Source organism: Larus michahellis, chromosome 4 (genome assembly GCF_964199755.1).
Source record: "Larus michahellis chromosome 4, bLarMic1.1, whole genome shotgun sequence".
Lineage (NCBI taxonomy): Eukaryota > Metazoa > Chordata > Aves > Charadriiformes > Laridae > Larus > Larus michahellis.
Genome location: NC_133899.1, coordinates 61,298,970 through 61,324,046, shown reverse-complemented (window position 1 = coordinate 61,324,046; position 25,077 = coordinate 61,298,970). Strand labels below are relative to the sequence as shown.

The following is a 25,077-nucleotide window of genomic DNA, read 5'->3' as shown; positions in this document are numbered from 1 at the left end:
TTGCAGGCAGGCTCTCCCAAAGGGAGCCTGCTCCACAGGCGGGCAGGGATGGGGCCTGCTTAGAAATAACCCCAGTGGGTGTTTTGTTTAGATGCACGGTTAAATAGCATCTATCTTAACACTTAAAAGAAAAAAAAATATACATACATTGAGGGCTTGTGTTAAAATAAACCAAAATGTCACTTAAAAAGTTAGAAGCTTCAAAAAAACAGGCTAGACCTTGCGGTCTTTTCTGCTACAGTTGCTTCAAGCACAGCAAAGGCAGAGAACCCGCCGGTGCTGAGGTGCCGGTGAGGCACCAGCGAAGCGCCGGTAGCTCTCCCCGGGGCCGGGGGCTCTCCCTCCCCAGGGAAGCGTCCCCCGAGGCAGCCGGGCAAGTGCCGGTCCGCCCGAGCGAGTCCCTCTTCTCTTGTTCCAGAGCAAGGGGGTCCGCTCGCTCCTTCCACAGAACAGACCCCGGTCCCGGCAAAAACCGGGCAGAGACTCATCTTCCTCTCTTCGCTCCGGCCGCTGCCCCAGCCACCGCATCCCCACACCCGCTGCTGACCCGGGCGGGCCCAGGCCACGGCGACCCTCCAGCCTCCCCCGCAGCTCCCCCCTCAGGGCAAACCGACAGCCCGGCCCTCCGCCGTGGAGAGCCCACGCTTCACTCACCGCGGAGCCGGCTAACGAAGCGGCGAGTCCGCAGCCCGGGTCGCGCCTCGGAGCCCTCCCGCCGTTGCGGAGGCGGGCGGCATTCAGCGCCCAACGCCAGGCGGGAACCCCCATTGCCCGGCGCCTTCCCCCGCCCCGGGCGCGCTGAGATGGCGCCGTCTCGTCGCGCCTCGGCCCGCCCCCCTGCGCTGCGCCGGGCCGGGCCTCCCTCAGCTCGGCCGGTGTCCCGGCCCCTGCGCGGCCCGGGAGGCCCGGAGCCCCGGTATCGGGGCTCCGGGCCTCCCGGGCCGCGCAGGGGCCGGGACACCGGCCCAGCGGGCAGCGGGGAGAGCGGAGATGGAGGACTTTGGGCTGAGAGAACGCTGACGGAACAGACCGAGGCCTGCCCGGATAAAGAGCCGAGCCGGTGACCGTATACGTTGTAAGTTGGTTTGGGGTCGTTCCTAACAGGGTTGTACTTGTCCCCGCTGAATCTTGCTCTGGTTCTCCCCGGGGGCGCTCCTTCAGCTTCTCGGTGGCTTCGGGATTCGCTCCTCGGCCCGCAAAATGGTTGGCCGAGAGCTTGGCCCCTCCTTGGTTTGTGTCTTTTTGCAAATGTAATAAATATATTCCATTTCATCCTTCGGATCGTTAATTAAAAGAACAAAGAGACCTGTAGCCAGGGCAGATGCCGCCTGGTATTTTTTTTTTAATAATACTAATCACAGAATGGTAGGGGTTGGAAGGGACCTCTGGAGATCATCTAGTCCAACCCCTCTGCCAGAGCAGGGTCACCTAGAGCAGGTTGCACAGGAACGCGTCCAGGCGGGTTCTGAATGTCTCCAGAGACAGAGACTCCACCACCTCTCTGGGCAGCCTGTGCCAGTGCTCTGCCACCCTCAAAGTAAAGAAGTTCCTCCTCATGTTTAGGTGGAACTTCCTATGCTCAAGTTTGTGCCCATTACCTCTTGTCCTGTCCCCGGGCACCACTGAAAAGAGCCCGGCCCCATCCTCCTGACACCCATCCTTTAAATATTTATAAGCGTTGGTAAGATCCCCCCTCAGTCGTCTTTTTTCCAGACTAAAAAGACCCAAGTCCCTCAGCCTTTCTTCATAAGAGAAGTGTTCCAGTCTCCTAATCTTCTTGGTTGCCCTTTGCTGTACCCCCTCCAGGAGTTCTCTGTCCTTCTTAAACCGGGGAGCCCAGAACTGAAGCACTGATAATTATTCTGGTTATAGTTTTAGTTTTCCGACCAGTATACACCCACTCCATAGCGGTTTCATCAGAATCACGTTTCTGTTCCTTAATGTCATGTGAGATTTGTTAAAAACCTTAAGGTACTCCTCATCTGCTGCTGTCCCACCTCTGAGGCTTGCAACCACGTTGCGGAAGGAAATTAGATCGGTTTGACATGATTTGCGCTTGACAATTCCATGAATAGTCCTTATTCATCTAAGTGGTATCTCAGAAGTAATTCAGATCTCGGAAGTTCCAGGCCGTTAGTTTTCAAAGATAAAATACAGTGTAGGTAGTGTCCTTTGTTGGTATCTGTTGTAATACATAACGGATCAGAGGATTTTACATCATTTTAAAGCGTTATTAAAATAAACATTTCCTCTTTTCACATTGAGCAGAATTTTCACCACTATTCTAAATGTCATTTTTTGACTTGTATTATTAAAAGCACTAATCGAGCATTTTATAAAAAAGCACCATTTTCAAAGGCTTATTCCAGTGCTTAGCTGCAAACAAAAATTACAGCAATAAAAAGAAATGGTTTTGGTATTCCTTTAAGTGATTCTCACTCAACGTCATTTTTGTTGTACCCACATGAGCATGTTTTGCATAGCTAGCACAGACATCTGAAGAGTTTCACAATAATTTACCCTACTGCCAAACCAAAATGCAGAAAAACACCGAAAGCCAATGAGCCAGCTTCATTTTGAAACCGTAATACAGATCTACATCAAGGGCCTTTTTTTCACTGCCTCAGGAAACCATGTTACCCTTTGCCTTGCAAGAAATTTGCATAATTGCCTTTCCTACCTTGAGCAGTTGGAGGCAGTGTTAAAGTGCAAAATACTGTGCATCTCACAGAAATGAAATCGGTAATGCAGGATCACTGGTAGGCATGCAGTTTAGATACCCATCACTTTAAAGTCAATACAAAGAAAAGAAAATGACAAAGCAGTTCCACCATATGCTCTCTGTTTCTGAGAACAGCTCACACACCGAGTGGAACAACACTCACAAATATTTCTGTGGGTTTGTTTTTTTTGTAAAGCTGATGTAGCACAAAATAAAGTTGATTTTTGAAAAGTAAGCTGAAGGAGTTTTCCAAACTGTTACCTAAGAAAGAAACGATTACCAATACTTTTAACAATTTCTTTTACCACTGGTTTGTTAGTAGGAGGGGAGCTAACATGGCAGTAGGTTGTATTGAATGTGAAAATAAAAAGTAGCATTTGGCCATTAGAAAGGGATTAAATTTGCTCAGCAATAAAGCAGTCATTTTCAAAATGCCTTGATTGTTAATAGTGGAATACATTGATTACAGCTTGATTGAGTAGTGTTGCACCATCTCTACTAATTGTGAAGACAGTTTCATGGATTGTGCACTTCACATAATTGCTTTTGGCTTCTTATTTAAATTTTAACATTTGAAAGCATTGGTCTAAGTTGTTTGCCAGACATGTCGTTGCAGTCCACATACAGTGCTAAAACATGTGTCTAGGAAAATGCAACCAAAAATTAACAAAGAATTTACTGCTGGACTTGAATCTTTATGGAAACCATGGGCAATCTCTGCATCTTTCAGAAAATTCCACTCCGGACTTTTCAATAGTTCAACAAAATGAAAAACATAATATTTAATTTTAATGCAAATTGATAACGTTTTCTTTAAGCAAGCGTAAGAAAATGTTTCAAAGACTTTAAATTGCTATTCAGCCTGAACACTCACATGATAAAAATAAAATCGATTTTTGTCTGAAATTAGATTTTCTGGTGTTTAAATGTATTCTTTCTCCGCCCAAAATCAATTAAGGGCATCCACGTATAGCTAGGAGAGATTTGTTGCCAAATGACTCCAAAATTTAAAAAAGAATTAACATTTGAAAAATGACTTGGTAGATGATTAGGTTGATTTGTGTGCAATAGGAAGTAAGCAGCTAAGAAAGCGTATGTTATCAAGACTGTAAACTTTCAAGGCTGATGGAGCCCTGTGTTCCCATTCTCATTCCTGAGTGCCTGCATAGTAGCATATTAATAATACAGTAAGTTAAGGACAGGCTGCAAACTCTTGCTCATATGAGCCATCCATTTTGGTCACAATTTAAACTAGAAATTACATTAAAGAAAGGCTAAAGAATTTTTCTTCAAAACTAAGAGGTCATGTTAGCTCCATGACCAGACCTGTGATCTTTGGCCAGAGATGTATACCACAGCATACCAGGGCAAGTGTGTGTGGCATGGGGGTCACCAGTTCGGATTTTTTTCCCTCGCTGGTCAAGCAGCCCTGGCACATTTAAGATAATAAAGGTTAAAATGTTGCTTTTTATCTTTTTTTTTTGTCCACATAGCAATAATTACTTGATTCAGGAATGAAGGAAGTCTAAGATAATTAAGTTTTAGGCCAGTTGTGTGATGGACAATGAGGCTGATGTTGTATGATTAAGAAATACAGATAAATACATTAAATTACGAGATAATCTTCCATATATTGTTATATAGCAAAATAAGATACAGCACCCTAAAAAAGAACTGTGGAAGTAGTGGCACTTCTGGAGAAGCCAGGAAAACTTTCCCTAGGATTGCCTTTTAAAAGTTAGAGACTCTGCTTCTATCTGAGCCTCAGACTGCTGGAGAGCAAGGAGGACGCCTGGGGTCATCACGTTGTCTTTTTTCCATGCTATCTTAAACTGCAGCAGTTGTTCCCAAGCTTTTTTAAAGCTAAGCCTAGCTGGAAAAAAACTGGTAATCCTCTGTGACTTCTTGTGCTCTTACCCAACAACTGCTGGTGCAGGTAGCTTTGCTGCTCTGCCCTTGTTTCTGAGCCGTGGACTCATTAGTGTTATCTCTTGGCTCAGCCCATGCACCGAGTCTCAGGATGGCTGCCACCTCCTCCCTTTGGCAGCTTTGCGACCAAGATAGAGCTGCTCTCACGGCTCTTGCCAGACTATCATTCTCCTGTAGGGTTGACAAACTAGATCAGGCTGCAAAATAAACCAAGCCAAAATGCCTACCGGCATGAGTTCTTTGCTTTATCCTTGCTGTGCTCCTTGTGTAAGTTCACACAACTTCCAGGTTGCTTTACTTAATGCTGAGACACGCAATCTGCTTCTGCACAGACCAGCATCAGCTTGGCAGAGCTCGTGCGCATGGGCTTGATGTTGTACCTGGCTCCAGCCGTATCAGTAAGGCACTCCTCAAAAACATGTAGTGATAGGACAAGTGGTAATGGCTTCAAACTGGAAGAGGGTAGGTTTAGATTGGATATCAGGAAGAAATTCTTCACTGTGAGGGTGGTGAGGCAGTGGAGCAGGTTGCCCAGGGAAGTTATGGATGCCCCATCCCTAGAGGTGTTCAAGACAAGATTGGATGGGGCTTTGAGCAACCTGGTCCAGTGGGAGGTGTCCCTGCCCATGGCAGGGGGTTGGAACTATATGATCTTTAAGGTCCCTTCCAACCCACACCATTCTATGATTCTATGTCAGTAGGGAATTTCAGGCATGAGAGGAGACTCACGCTGTTGCATCTCTGTCATTCACTAAAATTTCTCTTAGGTCTTTTTCCTGCTAGGTTTAGATACCAAGGCCAACATCACTGGTATCGAGGCAGTTTTGCCTACCAGTTGCAAAGTAAGTTTGGTCCAAGGGATTTTAAGAGATTCTGATTTCAAATATCCATACAAAACAAGTGAGGGCTACCTGTGTTTTCATATGGAGTATTACCTTATGTAAGAAACAAACTTTGTTTATTATATGTGGCAATACTTGAAACTGCAACATCTTAACAAGCACAATGAAAACAAGTAAGAAACAGTAATAATGTATTCATTTTTCTTTATCATGTGTATTAATATTTTCAATAAATACAAGACCACAAAAGTAGCTTCATCCTGTGTGAATGCTTTGCCAAACCTTAAACTGAGAAAGAAATTAAATTGTCTCCTTTAGTTCTGTTTTGCTAAATGAGGAAGAAGGTCTGGCAGAATTGAGCCCAATTTAGTTTGTATATTGCTTTTCGTGTGGACTTTTTAATCGGTGCAGTCTTTCATAGTCAGGAAGAGATGAAAACCTTATTTAAGTTATTGCTAGAACCTTCTGAAGTTAGTCATCAAGTCCTTCAGGTTAATATTGCTTACTATAGTAACAGTCGCATCACAGCGAAGATGCAGCTGATGTTACAGCAATTTTTCCAGCCTTAAGCAAGTAGTGCAGAAAATGAGGAGATTTATTTTATTGAATGTGCCCTTCAGTAACAAAACCATATAATTTTTCTTAGGTACTTGATATATAGATATTCCTTGCATGAATGGAATTAGCAAAAATTATTAACTATTATTAATTAACATTTCCATACTTGAAGAAATGAGAAAAACAAATGTTTTGATTTTTTAAAGTATTCCTAATCTTTGCCATATTATTTTACAAACAGTGAAGGACGACTGGCATTTTCTTTCCTTCTTCTTTCCTTTGTTTTTCTTTTTTTTTTTTCCTCCAGTAATGAAGATAAATTGCAATGATAAGAGTCCCAGGGCCAGAAAGAGAACTATTGTATTAGACATTGTACAAATACAGAATAAAAAGATGGTCACTGTCCTAAAAGCTTCAGTAAATCATTTGACTCCACTGGTCTGTGTCATAATAGCATTCAGTCACAGTTTCAGTTTCTGAAATCCTTTTAATTCTGCTCTTCGTTCATTTTTCTCAGTAATGAGGTTATGCCTTACAGGAAGCATTTTTGTTAACATCAGAACCTTGAGCCTAAATGAGTTCTGTATAGCAAATTAATCTTATTTGACAAACGAGGCTCATTGAGACATTGCATCAACTTTTAGTGGTTTTGGTGTTTAATAATTATTTTTAAAGTCTGGTTCATGTTCCAAACCTGTTCAGTTTTGCTCCGTGGCCATTCAATACTTGTCTCATAATTCCTAGTACACTAGCAGTGCAAGATATTTCAAAGGGCACTGATGCTCTTTGGGTGCAGGTGGACCACTTACACAGTGATGCCAGCCGCAACCTGCTCCAGAGTGTTTCAGTGTGCAAGGAACCATCTCAGCTGAAAATAAATGTGATCCAAGAACACTTCTTGTGTCTGCGCACCCTGTTTGAAGAGCTATCGTGTAAAACTGTGAGGCATTCCACCGCTGTGAAGCCAGAACAGCTGAATGTTGGAACACAGTCCTCTGGTTAATCCTCAACTGTGAAGGAAAGTAACTCTTTTTCAGGGTTTTACATTAAGCCAGAGGCAGATCCAGGAATGTAATCTGGAGTTCCTGATTTCTAATCTCTTATGCTGAAGTGTTACTGATTTACCCCCCAAGAAAATGACACACGGTGCCTCAGATTTGTAATTATGCTAATGTCCCCTAATGTCAAACAGCAGGCTGCTTTAGGCAGAATAGAGCCAACTGACTTTCCTAGCACAGACAGCGAAGACGGGCGCATTTATAACTTGCCTATTTTCTCCTTTATAGGAAGCTTATACCAAGGAAAGAACAGCCTAAAGCAGAGCAGCTTCGAAGTTTAACTTTTACAAGAAGCTAAGCAAGTTCCTCTCGTTTCAGAGAATTTATCTTTGCTATCGTTTCCATGCCAGCTCCCTGGGCACGAAGAGAAGAGGAACAGGGTTCATGGCTCCCGACAACAAAGTAACTGGGTTTCTCATAGAAATTGGTTCAGAGGAAGGCAGTTTTCTAGTGAAATCTTTATGAAAGCTCTTGGCCTATGGATCTTGAAACTAAGGCCTAGAAAACAACTCTGTCACAGAAATAAATGTGATTTACATTCTTCTAATTATTGCCACTAAAGGACTGCATTGTACCTTTTAAAATACTAATCTAATCAAACTTTGATATGAGTAAATATAACGGTGTTACAGGAAATAGAGGGACTATTGATAGAAAACGCATTTTTTTTTATACTAAGCAATTGTTGAATTCAGCACTTGACTCATTAGCTCACGCTTATAGATTTATGAAGTTGTTAGAGAAAGGTGGTTTGCAAAGCAGGGTGGTGTCGTGCAGCCTGCCTCTTGAGACTGGGCCCATCTTACCTGCTGAACCAGGACCAGAATTTTTTTGTTAGTGAGTTCGCCCTGGCCAAAAGTATTGCAGGAACTGTTAAAAGTAAAGATGAGTTGCAGTGTCCAATATTTCCTGCAATTGATTTAACTTCCTAGTACAGATGTAGCCTAGAAGTTCACCTGAAGGTGAGCTGAGTCATTCTCTAAGCTCGAGTACAGTAGTTAGATCTGTGTTTTCTATAACAGGAGCTACACCACCGCATATCTGTGCTGGAATTTATTTGTGGGCACCAAAATGAAGGTTTTTTTAATCTGGACATAGCCCTCACTCAGCCTGTCACTATGAAGATACAATTATTTTTTGTCCTATGGGCAACAGAGCATACAGGGAAAGATTAAATATCTGTAATTGATATTAACATATCCCAAGTTACAGAGTAATTGTTTTACTCAGTTATTCATAAAAATGTAAGCCTCCAGCAGTTCCAAGAATTACCTGTGAAATAAAAAGCTCTTTTAGAAAAAGTTATACCAAATGCCATTTTTCTATTCTGTTAGAACATCAAATATTGAAGATAAAGTGTTTTACTTTCACTCTGTAGCAGCTATTTTGCATCTATTGTAAAAGAAAGAAACTGTGACCCTTTGGCAGCTTAAAAAAAAACAATCAAAGATTATGTGAAAAAATCTCCTTTTCATCATTGCGGTGCTTCTGAGGTATCAAATAATAAAGAAATAATATCACCCCAAATGAGTTCAAAAACATGCATTAAAAAAATCTGTGCTTTAAGGAACTGTGAAAATTAAATATTAAAGAACAGCTCTTGACACTGGAAGCTCTTTGAAACATGTTAAGCCACACTGGAAGTCATAGCAGGAAGCCACATTATTTCTTGACACATGGTACATTATCTTATTTGATTCCATGAATATTCATTAGAATTTACAATCTTCTATTATTTAGCTCACTGCATTAAACATCTGCTTTCTTCCCCACAAGACCTGAGGGGGAAACAAGATCACCTTCCATTTAAGTTGATTAAAATCATGGAAGGATTATATATATACACACTATTGTATTAACTGAAACAAACAATCAAATACCAAAGGGTGATGGTAAATGAAAGCCCTACAGTTGCTATTTGTTCTAAGGGGATGAGTTCCCAAACTACATTTTTAAGAAAAGCGCATAGACCAACATTACTGTATCTGTATATGATGCTGTGTTACGGCAAAGTGAGATACCCATTTGCATTATAATGCAATGATCTTACATCGAAGGAAATAAAATGCCAAAATCTGTCAACCCTGCTTGGCTCATTGAGCTCTGGCAATCTTGTTGAACGAGGCCGCAGAAGAGGTTGCTGTGTTCTGGGAACAACAGCTCCAGCAACTGATAAATGACAGACCAAGCATATAATTAGGTCCTCTTCAAACTTACCCAGTTTTATCATGGTGCACGGCAAACAGCACTTGGGATGACTTCAGAGGTTTGCTATTCAGAGAATTTCCTAATGACCTATCATTTGTGTGCATACTTTCCTGACTAGCTAAGGATCAGTATGCCTGAGGGGAGAAAAAAAATGATAGGAGCCGTGGCTCAAGGAGAAAGCTTTTGGCCTGAAGCTGTGGTAACAGTTTTATTTTGAAAGTCATCCATGTAAATGCAAAAAAAAAAAAAAAAAAAGACACGCTGCCTGATTATGCCTGCACATTCAACTAGAGGCAAGGAGTCCTCCAGGTACATAGAGAATAATAAACGACCTTTCATACTGTTTGTGAAAGGAGCAGAAAGAGCCATGTCTCAATCCATGTACATTTTTTAATAATAACATGAGGCTTTATGCCAATACTCTGATAATTTTACATATGGCGTCTATTTAAAACATGGAGAACTCAAGTTCCCACTCCTAGAAGATACTGATGCATTTTTTCTATAGCAATGTCCTCAAATTACCATCAAAATTTCTCACTGAAAATGAAAGAAATGGGATTAACTAACAAAACCATGCCTCCGTAGTATTAATTGCTATTGCAAAAGTGTTTATGAGGTGGAGAGAGCAGGGATGCAGCAATACCCGGGGAAGAGAATAGATTTCAATTCCTTTATATGACAGGGATAGAGGATGGTGTCCAGCATAACACAAACCAATAATACAGGGGCTGTGGAGCACAGCACAAACACTTGGTGGAGTCACCTTGGGATTGCACCAAACCAACCCTGAACGTAGGATGTGAAGAATGTAGGACCTGTGCTCCACAGTGCCTGCAACAGGGCCCAGTTTAAATGCCTCCCCCATTAGGAGGAACCCAGTTTGCAACACCCATCCGGATCAGTCAGGCACGGGTTAGCTCAGTGGCTTGAAGCAAAGCAGAAGCACCACCTACCGCACTGCCAGACCAGTGCCAGGCCCTGCGCAGATGCGTGGTCAGCAGTTCCATACGGGACGCAAGAAGCTGAGCTTCACAGATCAAAGCTGGCCTGAGCAGGTACACAGAGCTTGCTCAGGGATAGCAAACCGCCTGTACAGCTCCAGGCTCTCATTCAGCGCTCTTACTCCTCCCTGTTTCCTCCAGGCCCTGTGACCTTATCTCAGGCTTTTATAGCTTTTTCACTCACCGCTGCTTCAGTTACTGTCCTCCTAGTTGTTTGGAAACAATCCAAGTTGTTTCCATGCACTCCTGCTGTGTAGAACCCAGATCCCAAACTCGGGAAATTGGGGAAGCAAGGTCAAAGACATTTGTATATGCCTCCAGGGATCAGCCTGGATCCGGCAGTGCCATTCCTAAACCAGAGCAGAAAACTGCTGACCGTTGAGGGACTCCTTCTGGAGTCAGTTTGGTGGCTCTATACAACCTCCCTCCGAATTCCAGAATTGAGAATGTTGTGTTGAAACTCAAGATTGGCTCTACACAAGAAAGGTTCAGGACTGTAGTTTATTAGATTAGCTCAATTCTGTGAAAAAAATTATCTTGCTTCTAACCAATATGAGGTATTACAATGAGACCCTATGGTACGTACTGTAGCCAGGCTACTCCCACTGCTCTGTTGATTTCATTGGAGCAGGATAACAGAAGTCCTTTTAACATTAATGTCTGTCAATCATGCAAAGATTTGGTGTGGGAGACACCCAAGCAGGGAAAAAATACAGTAGTTAAATGTCACACGCAAATGAACATGCCTGACACCTGTAGAGAAATAAACTGTGATTAATAGTGTTCTTATTTCCTTTAGGCAATCATGGTAAGCGAGCAGATTGTGTGTCTTTATCTGGCTACCTTTGTTTCCCAATAGAGCCAAATTTCTGCTTCTCACTTAGAAAAGCTGTAATTGTACCTGACACAGCCTTCACACTGAATCTGTTATTTTGTTCAGAAATTTAATTAACTTTTTATTACTCTAATTTAACACATTCCACTATCTGTTTTGTAATTGTATGAAGGACTAAACAAAACACTAATCTATATTTAATAGTGTATTTAATTTTTGCTGCATACTTTGAACACATATAAAATCAACTGCTCAAATCACAGGACTGCTCTTCCACAACAGGAATACCAGCCTTCACTGGAAACAATTCTCACGTCCATGGGGACAGTAAATTGGCTCTGCTGGAAGAAGTAGAGGTGTACCAACTCTGAAGCTACAGAACTGGGGCTGAAGAAGTCATGACCTTCCTCAGAGTTAGGACGCAAACCAGAAAGATAAAAATCACAGTGCCATCTCTTCCTTTCAGTCATCTTCCCACAGAAGTTTGCAATGCCTCTTTGGAAGGCTAAACAGATCTGGGGTCTGTTTGCAAGGCAAAGTTGATTATCGTCTTCACCCCACATCTTCTCTTGAAGAGCTATTTCTGGTAGCTTTACACAGGCATTGTGCAGTATTTGTGGTCTTTGAGTGACAGGACTGCTATTCCATCTCATTTCTGCTGCCTGACTACTAAAGAAATTCCTTATGCCCTCTCTCCCCTTTCCTTATTTAAATAGCTCTGGAGGAATGAGGACGATGGCTGGGAGGCAGACATACTCCTGACCTTAATGCCTGCACAGCACTTTGAGTAAGAGAGAAGTTAGTACTAAATACAGTAATCATCATGTGTCTGCTACTTAGACAATAAAATGATTCTAACACCACCACCTAATCCTCTCTACACTCACATCGCTGTTCAACGATATTTTCTCTCTTCCAGCAATCAGCATTTCAGCTAGCAATTCTGAGTCTGTAGAAAGAAGAAAGCTTAATTGGGTCTTGAACTAGATTGAGAAACAGGCTATGAAAATAAAATAAAAAAAAAAGAATCACCAAATACAAAGAGCCAGATAACTTGGCACAGATAGCACAAGTAGGCTAAGCAGCTCGAAACCAGAAGCAAAATAAGTAAACTGGGAGCAAAAGAAGAGAAAAGGGATCATCATCCAACAGAAAGCAAAGGACCTGACTCAGTTCAGGATGTAAGACTGTAAACATCACTTCAAAACCAAAACACACTATCATCCTGAGCCGTCTCTTGTAGCAGTTTTAACACCTTAAACTAAAGATATGCAATATCTTTTTTTTCTTTCTTTGAGGGACTGATCTGTTGTTTCAGCATGGCCAAATTAAAAAATGTACTTTATTTAAACATTAATCCCAGTTTACAGAGTATTTTGTGGATTTTTCTTTTATCTCGTGGTGGAAATTTGCAATTCGTTACTGCAAATTCCACTTTCCAGGCTATCTCTGATGATGAAAGAGTCTTCTAACAGCAACCTCTACTAACTAGCACAGCAGAGTCCATCAGTTCTGTCTTACCCTTCACAGCAGTAGTGGCATCCACCTGTGATTCTTTACTAAATGTTTCTAAGTGATTCAACTAACTACTCTTTCTTTCCTTATATGTGCCTGATACTTGTCTTTCCTTTTTTTTTTTTATCTCAGTATGTGTGGGAAGAGCGAGTTCCACACTGGACAATGGAGAAAATAAAACATTTAAATCTAATTCTTCCCTTCACACTCTGCAGCCTTTCAGCTACATGCGTCCCACAAGAGGTAGTTTTACCAAGATACAACCCTTACCAGCAACTTATTTTGTATCTTTGCTATCTAAATGCCACCGCAGCTTTGTATAGTTTCTCTTCAAAACAGATGACGCTACCTAGGGGCACTCTGTTGATGTGATACCTGCTTGAAAGACCTTTGATCATGGTTTCAGACACCATAGACAGAGGAGTAACATCTAAGACGCATCTTGTCCCTTCAAAGTTCCAGTCAACTACTGCCCCTGCCAAATGGTATGCAACACCAAACTTATTACTTAAAAAAAAAAAAAGTCCTTAGGGAAGAATTCAAGACCACATGAGATCATTTTGGTACTGGAAGATCTTTAGTGTTTCATCCTCTGATAAACAGGAGAAAGCCAAGTACCGCCGAGGCAGAGCTCCCAGCACCCACCCCCCTCTTTACAAGAGGATTCATTCCATTAAACATACATGAAATATGCATGACCATTCACACAAAGGGTAAGGAAAAACACGTGTCCACTGAAATTTGTGAGAAATGGTTCATACTGCCATCTGCCCCTCTGAAAGAGAACTGATGTGAAGGTAACCAGAGATTTCCGGTTACCAGTTTCAAAATACCTGCTCTCTGCTCCAGGAACAACAAGCAGAGAGGATACAAGATATATTCTGGGACAGCTGTCAAATCCAAAATATGCAGCAAAAGGTCTTTATATAATAACAGATGAAAATATCAATATATTTTATGCATGGATATATTCTTTAGATGACAGGAGGTTCTTTCCTATACAGAAGCCACAATCAAATCCAATCTCTCTTCTAAAATTTAACCAACAAATTTACTATCTTTTTTGGCATGCAAAGAGAGGTCCTTAACCTAACTGTGGCCCAGTAAGATTCAAGAAATGCGACATGCATTACAACAAAATTAACTTGCCTTCCCAAGGAAACTATGACATAATTACACCAAGAATCCATAAACAAACAATGATGTCATACTAGTTTTTCTATACACTGTTTCACAGGCATTTGTGTTGAAACTTGCACGAGTAAACGTTCTCCATCAAATTCTGGTGTAAATAGTGGTAGTGCAACAAAGAACAATAAATATCCTTGTATATTAATATCCCTTTATAATCTGCTTACATAATTTGCTCAGACTGTAGTATAATCCACTTTCCTTAATCAATTTATATCACACATATATATATATATGGAAAACGCCTCACTTTAAATGGATTTCTACCTCATTAAACTCTTCTTAATGCGTCTGGGGATACAGCTTTAGAATAAACGAACAGAAGGTATTTTAAATAAAATTAGCCGAGTTTAAATAAAAACAGCTCATACTTAACAATACCCTACAGCTAGCAAAAATTATCTTGTTTATGCACTAACCACTTAGTGCGATTTCCTCTTCTTTCACAAAGGTTTGTTTTGGGAAGAGCAACCTCACTGAATACTCATGCAACAGAATGTTATTTTAAAATAACAGACAAAGACAAATGTATCCCTATGTGTAACACTGACTATTAATAAGTGCATATTGCCCCTTGCTGTGCCAAAGATAACTTCAATAATCTTACTCTATGATTGAGGTCAGGTAATGAAATTTGGCTTCTTACTCACACTGATATGTATTACTTTTTTTTTTTTTAACATGGTTGCAAAAATAAAATCTTCAGTCTTAAAACTAATTCTGAGACAGAATTCTGCATCGCTCTAGCCTGACTTTGCTGGCAATGTTATTCAAAACTTTTATCTGTCAGAATTGACAGACAGGAGGAAGGCACAACTCTTCTAATTTAGCAGCTGTTTGATGAATATTAGGGTATGTAGCCAAAACCCTGAAAGGCAGGAAAAGAAGCAGTTGCAATACTTTAACTTTTCCCATTAGGTATGGAAGCTCATTTCAGAACTATGCGCTTTTTTTTTTTTTCAGATCATGATTTTGATTCCTAGCTATCCAGATCCCTTTTAACTGTATTCTTCTCCGTCCCCAAGCAGTATCGTTGGATAAATGCTCCAACTTGATGGGCTCACTTCAATTACCTGAAACACAAACATTACTTGTTTTTAAAGAAGTGACAGGTAATATTCAGATTAATAATTGTCTTTCATTTCCATGCAGAGACTACATAGCATACCACTCTTACCCCGAACATGCAACATTTCCCCACTCAAAAACAAGCAGATTTTTCATTTCTCACCAAAAAAAAGAAACAAAACCCCCCTCCCTGCTAGCTGTAGGGCATCGCTAAGTCGAGCTGTAAAAATACTCCTATTACTGCGTTCTAAATCTCGTACCCTCACTGCCTGCCCCCTCCTTCGAGGTCGCTGGCTGACCACAAGCCCCGTTTTACCTTCTGCGAAACGCCTATAGTATTTGCCGCTTTTCTTTTGCGTTTTTAGCACGGACTTTCTTTACCGCTTGCCTGTCAAATGAGCCGCTTTTAACTATTTGCGTTGCCGCCCCGCAGATCCCGTGGACGCCGGGCTCTCCCCCGCCGCCGCTGACAGGCCGGGCCCGCCGGGCCCCTTCTTCCCTCACGGCATGGCGGCGCCAGCGCCCTGGCTCCTACCCCTGCCCCCGCCATCGCAGCCTGTCACCCCTGGGCTCCCGGGCACGGAGGCTGCTTGTGTGCCGGGGACGGCGTTCCTGGCTTCACCGGCCAGCGAAGCCAGCAGCCCGCGGTGGCGGAAAGGCGTTACCCGGAGGCGGCGACCGGCCCAAGCGCGGTGCCCGCCCCGCTCCGCCCTCAGGCCGCGCTATGGCGGCGGGGCGGCCGGCGCTGGCCCGGGCCCTGCTGCAGCAGTGCCTGTCCGCCCGGCTGCAGGTGAAGCCGCCCGAGCGTGGCTCCGAGGCCGAGTGGGTGGAGGTAACGTCTGCGGCCGGCCGCCTCCCCCTCCCTATCGCCCCTTCTTCCCGCGGCGGGGCGGGACGGTGAGGGAGGGCGCCGTGCCTTCCCTAAGCGCGGTCAGATCAGTAACCCCCGCTCCTTCGGGAGATGCTCTTCCGGCTTTTTTGTGTGTATTTGCCTTCGGAACCCGAACCAAAGCGGTCCGTCTCCGCTGAGGTTCGCCTGTAGGGGAGAGGGCCGCCCCGGGCGGCGGGCTGGGCCCGGCTGGCAGCCCAGCGCCCACCCGGCCGGGACGGGGAAATGGGAACAAAAGGAGTAAAAAGCAAAAAATACTAGTGGGTCAGAGTGAAGCCAGGGAGGACGCTTGCCAGTTACCGGCACAGGCAAAACAGACTTGACTTGGGGGATTTAAGTTAATTTGTTGCCAGTTAACATAAATATTTAATTCATGATTTGGGTATTGGGATTTTTTTTTTTCCCCATTAACCCCCCACCCCGCCCCCCAAACCCCCAAATATTTAGACATTTGAGGAAAACACCCCTCCTCCTTTTCCAGGTTAAGCTTCACTTCACATACCTTTCCTCCTGCCCCTTCCCAGTCTCCGCTGCAGGGCCCTCTCCTCCCTCCTGGTCGTCACAAGCAGTGACACTCAGTCCCCTCAGCCAGGCAAGCGCCACCACAAGACACTGGGTCAGTGCACAGGGGCTTCTCCCTGCTGCTAGTTCTTGCCCTGTGCCCCAGCATGGGGCCTCCACAGGCTACAGACCTTCTGAAGCATCACTGCTCCACCACAGAGCACCTCCTTTTCCTCTGAGCTTATCATTCACTCTTTGGCATTATGCCCTTTCTTAAATACCCTTTTGCAGAGATGCTACAAATTTGGCTGTTGGGCTCAGCTGCGTACCTCATTAATTGTGTGATAGTGCACACTTGGAGAAGAAAGGGCCAGGTAGAGCAATGGGACTACGGCATCAGTTCTAATTATTTTTTTTTCCACTAAAAATGAAACTTAGGATGCAGACCACCACACAGCTTGAGGGAAACATCGTATTTTCCCCTTTTCCTCCTGTAGTCTTCTGTTGGGAGAGGTAGGTAGGTCTGCAGACTCTTCGGGCTACGTGTTATGCATACAGCCCAGGGCTCTTGACCAAAGCATGAAGGCTGCTCTTTGGGGTGTGCTGTCCCGCTGTAGTTGTTACTGTTGATGGGTAACCTACACTAGAATAACTCATCTCTGCTGGTGTCAGCCATTGTTGTGGTTTGGGCTGGACTGGCCACTGAGACAAATGACAGATGCTCTCCCCCACTTCTCTCTCCAAGGAGAGGAGGGAGAGAGATAAAGAGATTTATGAGTTTTTCTAAACTATTTAGCCCTTGTGTTGTTGTTTTTTTTTGTTTTGTCTTTCTTAAAGACTACTACAACAGAAAGGGCTAAATGGAGTCATTCACATAACTCTTTAAAAGTAAAAATTCTAACGTGTTTAAAGGGCTTATGAGTTCATTCAACGAATCTGAAGAGAATTTTTTAAAAAAAGCCTGTCCCTAGGTGTTTCCACTGCTTGACTTTCACATTGTTCTTAAAATGTTTTTCTCCTTGTTCAGAAGAGGCAGGTTGATCCAATGAGACCTAGTTTCTGCAGTGTGGTCTGAGAGACCAGAACGTTTTGCTCAAAGAAAATGTGTGTTGTCTAACAGATGCTGTGTTTGGCTGAAGTGCATCTGTGCGTATTGCATTATTAGCCTCTCAGTGTAAGGTTAATTAAAGTGGAAGTTGCTCAGCACAGCATAAATTAACTTTCGGTGAAATATCCTATTTCTAGCTTGCTAATTTCAAAAGTAATTGTAGATAGAGTAAATAAAAGCAGAAATGTCATTTTGCTGGCTGTCTTTTAAAAACTATCCAAAAAGAGGCATATGTTATGGTTTAGAGATACCACAACTAATGCTTTTACAAGGAGGTTATGCTGTTTGTATCTCTTATTTGAAGTTTTAAATGGCTTAACCAAAATCACTGGTAAAGTAATAGATTGCACTAAAGGAATCAGCAAGAAATTTGGGCAGTCTCAGCAGCAGATATTTTTCAGACGTGAACCTTACTAATATTTGTCATGGGCACTTAGGAATCTTTCCTGGCTACCTGGGTCTTTTTAGGAGAAATCTGTTGTAACAAGAAATAGGCACTGTGCAGCAAGAAACTATGGGAAGTTTGTAGTTTCTTTAGTATGACTACTTTGGAGATCATTGAAAGGAATCTTTGCTGCTGACATTTTCTGGTACAGTAATGTTACTCCCTATATATATATGTCAATGCAAAATTAAAAAATGTAGACCTCATAAACTGTTATTTACATAAACCAATGTGTTCCTGATGTTCTATAACAACTTAAAAGTAGGTCCTCACCTTGAGAAACTTCTAGTGTACTATAAATAGCACATTATGTAGGTGGCTTTGAATAGCTTTTGAGCTTTAAGAGACCCCTGTAGGTACTTTAGGAACTTCGGAGCCGATGTTCTTTAACTGGTAAAAGGTTAGGAGTGTACTTTATATCTATACATGAATCATTGCCTTCATTGTGTTTTCATGATTGAGTTTTTCTGGCCTGATGAGGATTACTGGGGATGGGATGCCCTGTTTATGGAGAAATGTGGGTTAGATAGCATCCATAAAAGGTTTATGTATACAGCAAAATACATAGGAGGAAAAAAAGGAATTCTACTTTTAAAGGCAGGGGAGAAATAAGGTGAGATTCGGTGTATTTCACAACTATGGGAGAAAAGAATAAATAATTTTGGATAAAATGAATATTCAGCTAAAAGTATAAGTGCATACACTATGGAATGAAAACTGTCTTTCCCTTCTTTCCCTGGATTTGTTTTCTGGTTAAGATAGCAAAAAGAGGTGCAAAGTACCAGGCACAGACTTGTGCTGTGACCTGTGCTGGATGATGTAATCTCTCTTTGCTGCAGCTGAATGTAAGAAACAGGAAAAAGTCTTCTCACAGGGTAGCAAATCTGAACTTGAGATGGAAACGTCAAAGAATAATTTATATAGGTTAGTTTCACAAACTAGCTTCCTAAGGATTACAAAGTGTCTCCGTTTTCGTTATCAGTTGCATTACATTTTCCTGAAGAAGAAGAAAAAAAGGAAAACAAAAGGTAGAGTTGAGATAACATTTTGCAGAATATATTTGGGGTTTGCTAATGAAATCCTGCAAAATTCAGATGAATGTATTTAGTAAGGAGGGTGAGGAAGGTGTTAGTTTTTTGGTTTTCATGAAAAAGAGATAAAAAGCAGTGTTTGGAGGCAGCATTGCTAAAGCTGGCTGTATGGCCTTAGGGGCTGGGTACTCCAGCCCTTCATGATGCAGGTTGCCTGGTCTGATGATTACTTAGGACAGTTGTATAATAAATGCCAGTGTTGCAGAGTAACTTGCTTTGCTGATTTATTTATGTAGGCATTTTACTGATAACAGCAAATCCACATAGAGCACAGTTTCCCTGCCCAGCCGCCTGCCTGTCACTACGTAAGTTCCTTGCAGTGGCTGTTTGCACATCAGCGTGTTGAATTTGTTACCTTCTTGTTTGTGTTATTTTGCTTGACTTTTCCTGTGTTAAATATAGCTCTGAAGAGCAGTCAACTAGATAGGTTACAGAGGACCTTCAGCAATGGCAATGTTTTTGCTTTGGTTATAAAGGTTTACACGTTCCCGTTCCTTACATTGGCAACAACCACCAGTCTTAGGACATCTGAAACACTGATGGAAGATCAGAGGACTGAGATACATTATTATTGGGGTAGATCTTGAAATTCTTGAAATTCCATTCGATTTTATGTCTTCTATTCATTTAAGAAAATTAAAGAACAAAAAAGTAAGACATAACAAGGTTGAAACATAGTTGCACATGTGTTGGAAATAGTGTTCAACTACAGTTTTCAGTCATTTCAGTTTCAACTTACAAATAGTTTAATAGTTTTCAACCATAACATGGTTGAAAAGTATTCTGGAAGATTATAAACATGCAATACAAGTAGAAGCAGAAGCATCCTCTAGCAGCTTCAGCTTGTCTCTGAATTGTTTGGTTTTTTTCATTTAACCTCCTGTCACTCTAATTTCCGTCAATATGTACGTCTCATCTTATGATAAAAAGTATATTCAAAAATAGGCATCAAATCATGAGAGAGGCTGGAAAAATAATGAATGTTTTTACTTAATCTTTAGCTGCCTGGCCTTAGGACTTGCAGATGTCACTTTATTTACCTTTTTAAATGAGCTGCTTGCAGATTATTGTTACTTACATATGTGAGACTGTACAAAAAACAGTCACAAGTCTCAGAATTAGGATGATTTTCTGGGATGTGCGCGGTATCACAGAGTCACTTATTTCTAATCCAGTGGTCAGGTATATAATGTGTTTGGCCTAGTTGGCCTATAATGAACGTGTTTGGCCTATTTTATCCCAAAAATTTTTATTAGTAGGTATATGTGCATTATTATGCTCTGTGAATATCCTGTTGCCGGTCTGTTTCTGGAACGAGTATTTAGCTAAACATGTAAGGATATCTAACTTTTGGCAGCCTGCATTTCTCTCCCGTATTTGACCAGATGGTTTGAGATGTCACTTGAGGTTCAGGCCATCAAATTTCTTAGAGTGTTTATGAAACATGGCCGTCATTTGGGAACCTGTATAATATTCTGCAGTGGACAAAATGAGTTTTGAAAAGAGCCATTTAAAGCTTTTGAAAGTTCTAAGCATGTGACGTTTTTGCTACAAAGAGCATTCTCTTTTTTCCAGAAGTTAGTCACTAGAAAAGTAGTAGAGAAGACACAGCTCTTTTCAGTCGTTGCCTTGAGCATTTTCTTTAATCTCTGCAATAACAAAGGGATAAAATCTCATGTGTATAGCTACGTTTTCTTCACCAAAAACCTTTATCTTTTAAAGAAAAAGGGAAAGGAAAAAAATTTTAAAAAAAGAGGAAAAATTTAAAAAAAAATTTTTTTAAGAGACTATTCACATTTTTAATCCTTTTGCTTTGATAATGTCAATAGTAATGACTCCTTCCTGCCCCAATCTAGTTAGCATCTCTTAGGTGGTGTTTCATAAGCAGACATTTATTTTTCTGCTAAAAAAATATAAAGATACGTATTCTTGACAAAGCAGCAGTGAGGGGTTTTTAGATACTGTATGCCTGTGGATATTGTATGCCTTTTGTTTTTTTTTCCTGAAGAAGTTAAACCATTCAGGTGCACTCATCTTGTGCATGTGATATAATTGCTGTTGGCTGCAGAACCTATCCGTTTGTCTTAATAAAGCACAGGCTGTTGCACACACATTCCTTGTGAACTAACCAAGTGAGCAGAAAAGCTACACAAGAATTTCCTTGTGCTTTCTCCTCGGTACAGACCTAATTCTTCCCTCAAATAGATAGTTCTTGTAAGTAGTCTCTCTGAATGCTAAAGAAGTGGCATATCCTTGACTCTATACAAATCAGGGGAAAGGTCCCATTTCACCAAAAAAGATTTCACCCAAACTGGCAAATAATATTTTGTACAGCTTTATAATATTCTGAACAACTCCGTAGTTGTTTGTCATCATATGTAAATTGGTCATCATATGTAAATCTTTAATTAACAGATTTTGTGTTTTTTCAGAATCATCCTGTACTAGATTACTTTTAACATCAAAATATAATTCCGTTCACTGGCAAGTCCTGTGGCGTTTGTCATGTTTCATAATTGGAAACTCATAATTCACACTGAAAATTATTTTATCTGTATGTTTCATAGCAAAAAAGCTTAAATTATTTCCTATGCTGGATTTAAGTTCACTAATTCATCTTGTCACTTTCTCTATGTTAATACTGTACATTGTACATTCCAACTAAATTTGGCTTCACATGGAGCTAATAAATTGGCTTAATTGTATGTAGAAGCATTGTGCAGGTAATCAGTATGTATCTCATAAGCGTCCACAGTGTGGTGTGTAAACTTGATGTCTGAAGCTAACCTCAATAACTTAAACTACTCTCAGAAGCTTTTTGTTGTGTAGTTTTGTCATTTTTGATACCAATTTTAATGATAAATTTGCACGGTGGACAATGGGAACATTGACGTAGTTTTCTGTAATCTTTCATAGGTCCAGAGAGGGCTTGTTATCTACATATGCTTCTTCAAAGGTGCTGACGAGGATCTTGTTCCAAAAATTGGTATGATATAAACCTTTAAAATTCTTTTATTGTTTGAAAAAGAAGAAATGCAGTAGAAGCAGAGAAGGCAGCAACCATTTGGACAAGAAGTCATCAAAAACCATCAGACAGCATCATTCCAAATCAATCACCTGGCTGAAAGAACAGCTTGGTTGGTCTTGTTTCTTTTGACAGTTGTCCATACCTCTCATTCTGCTCATGTCCACCTGCTCACGATCAACCTGTTAGAAAATCAATTCCCATGATTATAAATTTCTAACACAGAAAGTGCTGCGCCTGCTGTTTGACATATTACATGTATAAGGCAACAGGTTCAGTCCAGGACAGAACTGCATTTAGAGAAAACTGTTTTCAAATAATTCATGGGTTTGAATTTGAGAGTATTTTAACACAGATCGCATTGTATGTGCAGGATATTTAAAATTATAGCCAGTAGAGGGAGTTGAGGGGATAACTGAACAGTGTCCTTCCCATCTCATTTCAGAGACACTATATACACGGTTAGCATTTCAAGTGCAGTTTTCTGGTTCAGAAGTGATGACAGCAATATCTGCAGTTCTTTCCCTCTTCTTCACATACACTTTAACATTTACATCAAAGCAGAGAAGATGCTGTGGACAAGGTCAAATGGCAGTGATTTCTGTCTTCGTACACTGCTGGTTTGGCTCGAGGTTTTTTGTTTTGTTTTGTTTGTTTTCTTTTTTAATTTTATTTCACTACTTCTCCCTCCTTTCCTCCATCAGTAGCACTGGACCACCTGGGAAAATTCCATGATGCCGTCTATTACAGATAAAAGTGCCCCTTTTCTTTTCTGTGGCTGGTTGATAGTTGTGGTTTCACAAAAGGTCATAACAATAGTCTATTTCAGGCTACATGCTGGGACCAGCAGAAGGACCTGGCAGCGCACAAGCACAGCCAGGTGCTATAGAAAATGCTGAGAGCAGATCCTGGGAGGTCCTCTCTTGGTCTTGGAGGGCAGAGTCTTTCTGTGATGCTAAACTAAGTTGAAATCTTTGGGTATATTTAAAGATATGGTATGAAAATTGATTTTGTGCTTGTGAGAGTTTCATGAGAGTCTAACTTGAAAATAATGACCTTTTTAGCTGTATGGCAGTTGAAACAGGCCAGAAAAAGAAAGTTCTGTTTCCTATTAGGAGATTCATCTATGACCATCCCCCTTAAGTGTCTGTCTTACAGCATATTTTTTCCTAAATGTATTTTGAAACTGTTTAAATGAGTGGGTTTGGTTCCTGATTCACAACTCAGCTCTTTTTGCTTCAAACAGCATTAAAATCTTATGGGTTTGGAGGCATGACTAGTGTCCTGACAGCTTCTACAGAGTTGGAAGAAGTTTTGGGGGAATGATTTGATTTACTGTAGAAACATTGGAAAATATAATGCTAATAAACACACCAATTTTATTTGCAAGTTTATATATCCTGGCTTTTGGGCCAAATTGCATCTCGGACCTTCCTGCCCATTTCCTCTCTCAAAAGACAAGCTGCCACCTGCACATCTCGAAGTGGAGCGCTGAAGGGCACTCACTCCACTTGACACCAAACTGCTGAGCTGTGGCTTCAGCACAAATCAGTGCTGGGCCCTGCTGCGAACTACTGCAACCAGAATGAAAAGACAATCAGGGCACAAGCTTCTCCAAAGTGCGCTGAGGGTGGTGGTGTCTCCTACAATGTCTAGTGTTGTGCAAATATTGCCTATTTATCAGGCAATTAAGTTAGGGTCACTAACTAGATTCTGGGTTCCTTTAGGGGTGTCCAACTAGAACCAACTTTAGGATTTCAGACAGCCAACTACTTTGCCACCAAAACAACTCTTTAGACATATCATATTAATATAAATATCCTTCACATTCTTCACAATAGTCAGACATCTTAGTTAGTTAATAGTATTTATTGACTGCCCACGTTTCATTTCATTAATTAGCAGTTTCTTTTACTTGAACAGTTTGTCATGCATCGCAATATTTGTTGAATCTTGTTTATGATGTTATACTAGGTCCTATTTAATTGACTTTAGTTACACTAACTCTTATCTTATTTTTATTTACAGTCAATACGCTGTTGAATGTTAAATTAAGTGAAAATGAAAGTGGCGAGTACGTTTCAGTTCTTGATTTACCAGGCGATGTGCTAATCATACCACAAGCTACCCTAGGCGGGAAACTGAAGGGAAAAAAGATGCAGTACCATGCAAACATTGAAAAAGAAAAAGGGCTGGAACTTTATTCTCAGTTCGTGACTTTGTGTGAAAAAGAACTCACTGCCAATGCCAAATGCGTGGAAGCAGGTGTTCTCGTCAAGCACGGCACATACGGAAACAGGCAGGTGTTAAAACTGGATACAAATGGACCTTACACTCACCTGATGGAATTTTGAAATAAATACATTATATACAGTACTGGCTTGCAACCATTGTCCTTTTTGTTAATTTCTAAGCATTAATGTACTTAAATGGTTTGGGAGGTACAGTAGAAGAAAGACTTTCACTCATCTGTACTGATGTTGCCAATCCCATTAAATAGAAGGATACCTGAGACTGCTTTGCCATAAGGAGTATGTGTTTTACGTCCATAGTCGTCTGAAGTGTGCTCAAAATAATTGTTAAGATTCATCCAATGAAGTTGTATAATTTGGAAGACTTTATTTACAAAAATGGGGCAATGCATACGTTTCTTACTACAAAATAACGACAAAAGTATTACGTGTATTAGCTATTGTAAAGTATGCTTGAGGAAGCAAAGTTTATAGATTTTAAAAAAAGCATGCTATAGATGTACTTACTTGTTCCCAGATTTCTGGAGTCAGACCATTCATGTGTTTGTTTTCTATCTATAAAATAGCAATGTTTTCTAGCTAACAAATACATTGAAAGCACAAATTCACTGAATTTTTAGCCTTTTAGAGAGAGTTACTAAATAAGAAAGTCCACCCCCCTCATCCAGAGTGTGTAAGGGGGGGGGAAACTTGAAGTGGCACAAGGACTAAACATACAGGGAAGAAAAAGCGAGGCGCGTCTATAAACTGAAGTCAAGGCAGTGCCACCGAATTACTTTGTTGAAGTTGGCACTCGGAATCTCCTCTGATGTGTTTTGATGGGCTGCTTGCTATAG

General features: G+C 41.2%; 2 protein-coding genes across 6 annotated transcripts in view; one reads left to right on the top strand and one right to left on the bottom strand.

The window, feature by feature from the left end:
* Positions 1–881, bottom strand: part of NUBPL (NUBP iron-sulfur cluster assembly factor, mitochondrial) — an 86,798-nt gene extending 85,917 nt beyond the window's left edge. The window contains exon 1 of one of the 2 annotated variants that reach the window (XM_074585113.1): positions 655–881. In XM_074585113.1, the coding sequence (XP_074441214.1) occupies positions 655–768 (114 nt within the window). In that variant the 5' untranslated portion in view covers positions 769–881. The remainder of the gene's footprint in view (positions 1–654) is intronic. The other variant, XM_074585115.1, reaches the window with a different exon arrangement.
* A 55-nt stretch (positions 882–936) lies between these two features.
* On the top strand, positions 937–24,743 carry DTD2 (D-aminoacyl-tRNA deacylase 2). Of its 4 annotated transcripts, none has more exons than XR_012586744.1 (4): positions 937–1,075; positions 19,201–19,269; positions 21,881–21,950; positions 24,018–24,089. XR_012586744.1 is itself a non-coding variant. In XM_074585112.1 (3 exons), the coding sequence occupies exons 1-3, from the start codon at positions 15,655–15,657 to the stop codon at positions 24,341–24,343; spliced, it is 504 nt and encodes a 167-aa protein (XP_074441213.1). In that variant the 5' UTR covers positions 15,536–15,654; the 3' UTR covers positions 24,344–24,743. The 4 variants fall into 4 exon arrangements, 1 of the variants encoding a protein (XP_074441213.1); XR_012586746.1 differs by lacking the exon at positions 937–1,075 and adding an exon at positions 15,628–15,762; XR_012586745.1 differs by lacking the exon at positions 19,201–19,269 and having other exon boundaries at positions 941–1,075.
* Positions 24,744–25,077: the final 334 nt, after the last annotated feature.